This window comes from Monodon monoceros, unplaced genomic scaffold (assembly GCF_005190385.1).
Source record: "Monodon monoceros isolate NGI ecotype Baffin Bay Population unplaced genomic scaffold, NGI_Narwhal_1 Super_Scaffold_13, whole genome shotgun sequence".
NCBI classification, from domain to species: Eukaryota; Metazoa; Chordata; class Mammalia; order Artiodactyla; family Monodontidae; genus Monodon; species Monodon monoceros.
The window spans coordinates 12,038,355-12,045,344 of NW_021703769.1; the positions used below are offsets into that span (position 1 = coordinate 12,038,355).

General features: G+C 49.8%; 1 protein-coding gene across 2 annotated transcripts in view; it reads left to right on the forward strand.

The window, feature by feature from the left end:
• ZNFX1 (zinc finger NFX1-type containing 1) overlaps window positions 1-5,898 on the forward strand; it is a 27,811-nt gene extending 21,913 nt beyond the window's left edge. For both annotated transcript variants that reach the window (XM_029220579.1, XM_029220580.1), the window contains 3 exons: window positions 1,179-1,289; window positions 1,676-1,771; window positions 2,381-5,898. In XM_029220579.1, the coding sequence (XP_029076412.1) occupies window positions 1,179-1,289; window positions 1,676-1,771; window positions 2,381-4,822 (2,649 nt within the window). In that variant the 3' untranslated portion in view covers window positions 4,823-5,898. The remainder of the gene's footprint in view (window positions 1-1,178; window positions 1,290-1,675; window positions 1,772-2,380) is intronic.
• The last annotated feature ends 1,092 nt before the right edge of the window (window positions 5,899-6,990 follow it).

Sequence of the window (6,990 nt, forward strand, 5' to 3'; positions counted from 1 at the left end):
TTTTTTTTTTTTTTTTTTTTTTGCGCTGCGCGGGCCTCTCACTGTTGTGGCCTCTCCCGCTGCGGAGCACAGGCTCCAGATGCGCAGGCTCAGCGGCCATGGCTCACAGGCCCAGCCGCTCCGTGGCGTGTGGGATCTTCCCAGACCGGGGCACGAACCCGTGTCCCCTGCATCGGCAGGTGGACTCTCAACCACTGTGCCACCAGGGAAGCCCTACCGTGGCCTTTTAAGTGGACTGTTAGAACAGCATGTTCCCCATTCCACTGCTTCCATTTTTGCCACCCTCTAATCCATTCTTCATAAAGGAGCCAAAGTGAATCTTTTCAAAACAGTAAATCAGGTCATGTTACTCCCCAGCTTAAAACCTTCCAGTGGTTTCCCATTGCACTTAAAATAAAAATCAAGCTTCTGGGGCTTCCCTGGTGGCGCAGTGGTTAAGAATCCGCCTGCCAATGCAGGGGACACAGGTTCGAGCCCTAGGTCCGGGAAGATCTCACATGCCGTGGAGCAACTAAGCCCATGCGGCAGTACTACTGAGCCTGTGCTCTAGAGCCCGTGAGCCACAGCTACTGAGCCTGCGTCCTGCAACTACTGAAGCCCACCTGCCTAGAGCCCATGCTCCGCAACAAGAGAAGCAACCACAATGAGAAGCCCGCGCACCGCAATGAAGAGTAGCCCCGCTCGCCGTAACTAGAGAAAGTCCGTGCACAGCGACGAAGACCCAACGCAGCCAAAAATAAATAAATAAATAAATAAATAAGTCAAGCTTCTTAAAGTGGCCTACAAAGGCCAGTATTCTCAGGGTTCAGCCTGCTTCTCTGACCTCACCTCATACCACCATCTATCTCATTTGCTCACTGTGTTCCCACCCTCTTCTTTCTGCTCTCTGTTATGGCTTGCTCTTTGAATGACTGGTGACTTCCTCCATGCTGGTGTCAACTCAGATGTCACTGTTCAGAGAGGCCTATGTAAAGAACCTCCACCCCTGGGCATTCTGTCCCATCACCCTTATTTCTTGGCTTCATGGCCTTTGTCACTCTTTGTCCTTAGCCTGTTAACAACTAAAGCAGTGCCTGGAACACAGAAGCCACTTGAAAAACATTTAATAGGTGGGTAGATGGATGGATGGTTAAAATACATTTTCAGTGGAGAATCCTCAGACGTGTTTCTCTTCTCAGCTGCGCCCCAGTGCCAATGTGTATGATCTGGCCAAGAATTTCAACCTTGAGGTGTCCCTCTTTGAACGGCTGGTGAAAGTAAACATTCCCTTTGTCCGTCTGAACTACCAGGTGAGAAGCTAGACCTTTGTTACTACCAAATGTCCAAGAGAAGGCTCCTGGGAGCCTGCCAAATGCCAACAAGAAAGCTTGGCATTTTTATTTCATTAAAACACTGCTAGTTTAGTAATGAAATGACTCTGTCAGATTTATTTTGTTTTTTTGTTTTAAAATACCACAAGTTCAGCCTGTGTTGAGTTTGTGTCAGATGAAGGAGCTGTTTACATTCTGCTCTTTTTTCCCTATTATTCTTTTCAAATGTTACCGCCCCAGATTTTCCACTAGCAACTTAGTCTTTAGAAAACTGTCCATTTTACTCTCTGCCCATGTTTTTAATGACATACATGTCTTGTTTCAGCACCGCCCATGTTTTTAATGACATACATGTCTTGTTTCAGCACCGCATGTGCCCTGAAATTGCCCGGCTTTTGACACCCCACGTTTACCAGGATCTGGAAAACCATCCCTCTGTTCTCAAATACGAGAAGATTAAGGTGAATCTGCCCTACCTGATCTTTATCTGATGCTGTCAGCAACCTAGGAGGTTATATTTTCCTCAGGACAAAAAAGGGCTTTCAGAAGGGAAAACAGCCAGCTTTTTAAAAAGCTGCCTATTGGGAATTCTCTGGTGGTCCAGTGGTTAGGACTTGGTGCTTTCACTGCCGGGGCCTGGATTTGATCCCTGGTTGGGAACTAAGATCCCCCAAGCCATGTGATGTGGCCAAAGACAAAAATCAAAACAGTAAAAAGCTAGTTATTAAGAAGAGGAATAGAATATAAGTTGAGAATACAGACCTGGGTTTTTGAATCCCAGCTCTGCCATTTCGTAGCTGTGTAACCTTTAGCAAATTATATATCAATTCTGAGGATCAGGGTCCTCTTTTGTACATGAGAATAATGGTTGCTGCCTTGTAATATTATTGTATTGAAGGAGATAAGGTATATAAAGCATTCAGCACAGTGGAATGCTCCTAAATTAAAGATTATGGTACAGAGTATGTAGAAGCCTTCTAAGGTCCTTCCCTGGAACAGGGTCAGTGGCCAACGCACATGAAGATAGAAAAAACTACCATGAATGTACCTTCTCTTCTTTTTCTTTCCAGGGGGTCTCTTCCAATCTTTTCTTTGTAGAACACAACTTTCCTGAACAGGAAATCCAAGAAGGCAAAAGCCACCAGAACCAGCACGAGGCTCGCTTTGTGGTGGAGCTGTGCAAGTACTTCCTGTGTCAGGAATACCTGCCCTCCCAGATCACCATCCTCACCACCTATACTGGGCAGCTCTTCTGCCTGCGCAAACTCATGCCTGCCAAGACATTTGCTGGTGTCAAGGTCCATGTGGTGGACAAATACCAAGGGGAGGAGAATGACATCGTCCTCCTCTCACTAGTGCGCAGCAACCAGGAAGGCAAGGTGGGTTTTCTCCAGATATCCAACCGCATCTGCGTGGCCTTGTCCCGTGCCAAGAAGGGAATGTATTGCATTGGAAACATGCAGATGCTGGCCAAGGTGCCCTTGTGGAGCAAGATCATCCATACCCTTCGAGAGAACAATCAAATAGGCTCTGCCCTCCGGCTGTGCTGCCAGAACCACCCTGTTACCCACACTTTAGTATCCAAGGCTTCTGACTTCCAAAAAGTGCCCGAAGGAGGCTGCAGCCTACCCTGTGAGTTCCGGCTGGGCTGTGGGCACGTCTGCACCCGTGCCTGCCACCCCTATGACTCCTTGCACAAGGAGTTCCAGTGCATGAAGCCATGCCAGAAGGTAATCTGCCAAGACGGGCACCGGTGCCCCCTTGTTTGCTTCCAGGAATGTGAGCCTTGTCAGGTGAAGGTGCCCAAAGTCATTCTCCGGTGCGGCCATGAACAAATGGTCCCTTGTTCCATGCCTGAGTCAGATTTCTGCTGCCAAGAGCCTTGCCCCAAGGTCCTGAAATGTGGGCACAGGTGCAGCCACCCATGTGGTGAAGACTGTGTGCGGTTGTGTTCAGAAAAGGTCACCGTGAAACTCAAGTGTGGGCACAGCCAAAAGGTGAAGTGTGGCCATGTGGAGGACCTCAGGTATGACCTGCCAGTCAAATGCACCACCAAGTGTGGCACCATCTTGGACTGTGGGCATCCATGTCCCGGCTCCTGCCACAGCTGCTTCAAAGGGCGCTTCCACGAGCGCTGTCAACAGCCCTGCAATCGCCTGCTCATCTGTTCACACAGGTGCCAGGAGCCGTGCATTGGTGAGTGCCCGCCCTGCCAGCGGACCTGTCAGAACCGCTGCGTCCACAGCCAGTGCAAGAAAAAGTGTGGGGAACTGTGCAGTCCCTGTGTGGAACCCTGTGACTGGCGCTGCCAGCACTACCAGTGCACCAAACTCTGCTCTGAGCCCTGTGACAGACCCCCCTGCTATGTGCCTTGTACTAAGCTGCTGGCTTGCGGCCACCCCTGCATTGGTTTGTGTGGGGAACCATGCCCCAAGAAGTGCCGTGTCTGCCACCAGGAAGAAGTCACCCAAATCTTCTTTGGCTTTGAGGATGAGCCAGATGCCCGCTTTGTACAGCTGGAAGACTGCAGCCACATCTTTGAGGTGCAAGCCCTGGACCGCTACATGAACGAGCAGAAGGATGACGAAGTTGCCATCAAGTTGAAGGTCTGCCCTATCTGCCAGGTGCCCATCCGCAAAAATCTGAGGTATGGAACCAGCATCAAACAGCGGCTGGAAGAGATTGAAGTTGTCAAGGAAAAGATTTTGGGCTCAGCAGGGGAAATTGCAGTCAGCCAGGAACAACTTAAGGCCCTACTGGAGAGGAAGAATCTCCTCTGCCAGCTGCTCCCTGAAGACTTCCTGATGTTGAAAGAGAAGCTGGCCCAGAAAAATCTGTCAGTGAAGGACCTGGGCCTTGTTGAGAATTATATCAGCTTCTATGACCACCTGGCTGGCCTATATGATTCCCTGAAAAAAGTGCATGTCTTAGAACAGAAGCAGGTGAGGACTCGGTTAGACCAGGTCCATGAGTGGCTGGCCAAGAAGCGTTTGAGCTTCACCAGCCAGGAATTGGATGACCTCCAAAGTGAAATCCAGAGGCTCACATACCTGGTGAACCTGCTGACCCGCTGCAAGATAGCAGAGGGGAAGGTGAGAGGCAGCGTAGCAGAAGAGGTCTCCAGAGTCCGGAAGATCCTCGAGGGGACGTGTAAGTTCACCCGGGAGGATGAACAGCTTGTGCAGAGAAAGATGGAGGCTCTGAAAGCCACCCTTCCCTGCTCTGGCCTGGGCATCTCAGAGGAAGAACGAGCGCAGATCGTCAAAGCCATAGGTTACCCTCGTGGCCACTGGTTCAAGTGCCCCAATGGCCACATCTATGTGATTAGTGATTGTGGGGGAGCCATGCAGAGGGGCACGTGTCCTGACTGTAAGGAGGTGATTGGGGGCGTGAACCATACTCTGGAAAGAAGCAATCAGCTTGCTTCCGAGATGGATGGGGCCCAGCACCCTGCCTGGTCTGACACGGCCAACAACCTGATGAACTTTGAGGAGATCCAGAGGATGATGTAGGAAGATGACATACCGCTGCCTTTTGCCCCGGCCACCATATGGCTGGGGCCAGCTCCCCCATGAAAGAACCGAAGTTTGTTTTTTATTACTGTCCTTTTAGTCTTAGCACCTATTTAAGGATCCACTTTTAGGGCTTGCCCACATTTGTTTCTAGATTTACCCCTGCTGTAGAGTAAGCACTTTACTTCCAGAACTGAGAGCGAAGTTAACAGGTCTCTTCTCTCTTCTGCAAGTTAGTGGACAGACTGCCTGAAGCACGTTTGGGGCTTCCACCTAGGCTACCTAGTAGTGTCTCTGGATCCTGACTCATGTCACATGCTTTTTCCGCAGTGCTCCAGAGGCAGATAGGAGCTCAGTGAAGCAGACTCATTCTAAATTGCCAGGACCTAACTTGCACACTCATTTCCAGTCTAATAAAGAGGCCCAGAGGAGCTGTTTATGAGCTGCTTATCCTTTCAAGGAGCACAAGAATCCCTCCTAGCCGCCTCCTTGGGCACCCTCATTCTAGGCGACGGAGGCACGTGATAAGACAAAGACTTCACTGACTAATCCTGACGTTACATATTCACTGAGAGTAGGGGAAAGTGTGATAGACCACAGCTGGGGGCTTATGCAGCAGGCCCAGGCCAACTAAGGAGTGATCCCTGTACCCTTCCTGGGACTTGCACTTTGGGATGGTTGAGGTTTTTTTCCCTGCAATAGGAGAGGCTCAGTAGCTGTGCTGGTTCCCCAGGGCCTTGAAAGGACTAAACTCTCGTTTATAGTACCAGCAGCGCCTATCCAAAGTGTGACCCTTTTGTCCCAACACCCTCTATTGCAGCTTTTGCCTGGGCAGGGTTAGCATGCCAGCAGCTTCTGTAGGTCCCAGGTCCATACCAGAAGCCAGCCCCCAGGCCTGCTGCCTGCATACATATTCCCTCAGTCCAGTGTTCCCTAGAACTGACACTTAGGCATCTCAGGTCTTTCTAATGTTGGCGAGAAAACGTCCCTTTGCTATGTATACATTTCCTTTTTTGTCTTTACTATGCACTTTAGCCTATAAAGCCAATTAATAAAAACAATGATTGAGAAAATCAGTGGTCTGTGTTTGTCCTCAACTGTTAAAAGCAGCTCAAGCAGCTTGAGACAGTGAGGATGGGAATGGAGGCAGTGCCTACGAGGAGGTCATACTTCTGTGTCTGTGGTATGTGTCTGTGTCTTTGGCTGGTAAGTCATTTTTACTCTTGGTGAAAAGAAAACTCCAAAGGTATACTTGAAGTTTCCTTCCCCAGAGGCGCTCCTATTAACAGCTTTATGAGTCCTCCCAGAGAAAATCGATCAATCTGTGCATATGCAATATCTAACCCTTAAAAAAGTACGTAGTTCTGCACTTGGCCTAACGATCTAGCTTGGGGATCTTTCTGTAAGCACGTAAAAACGGTGAGTCTGGGCTTCCCTGGTGGCGCAGTGGTTGAGAGTCCGCCTGCTGATGCAGGGGACGCGGGTTCGTGCCCTGGTCCGGGAAGATTCCACATGCCGCGGAGTGGCTGGGCCCGTGAGCCATGGCCGCTGAGCCTGCGCGACCGGAGCCTGCGCGACCGGAGCCTGTGCTCCGCAACGGGAGAGGCCAAAACAGTGAGAGGCCCGCGTACCGCAAAAAAAAACCAAAACGGTGAGTCTGGGACTGCCCTGGCGGTCCGGTGGTTAAGACTCCGTGCTTCCACTCCATGGGGCACGGGTTCAATCCCTGGTCTCCATCTTGTGTGTGTGCCATTATTTACTGAACTGGAACCCTCTGTTGGCAACTTTTAGGTACAGCCTAAATGAATAGCGTTAAACATACTCTAATCTTGAGGGTATATGCTACTGGATAATAATTTTTGAGCTGAAAGAAAAAGGTCTGTGTACTGCTTGAAATTATGACATAAACTTACAATCACAATTTTTCCAAGGAGTGTCCTCTGGCTTTCAATCTAATTGTCAAAGGGACCTGTGATTCAGAAAAGGATGAGAACCACCATTCTACAGGGTACAACCTGTTTTTTTGCAACAAAGAGCTAATTTATCTGGTACCCTTTCTGGGGTTTTTTGGCCGTGCCGCATGGCATACGGGATCTTAGTCCCCCTACTGGGGATCAAACCTGTGCCCCGTGCAGTGGAAGCGCAGAGTCTTAGCCACTGGACCACCA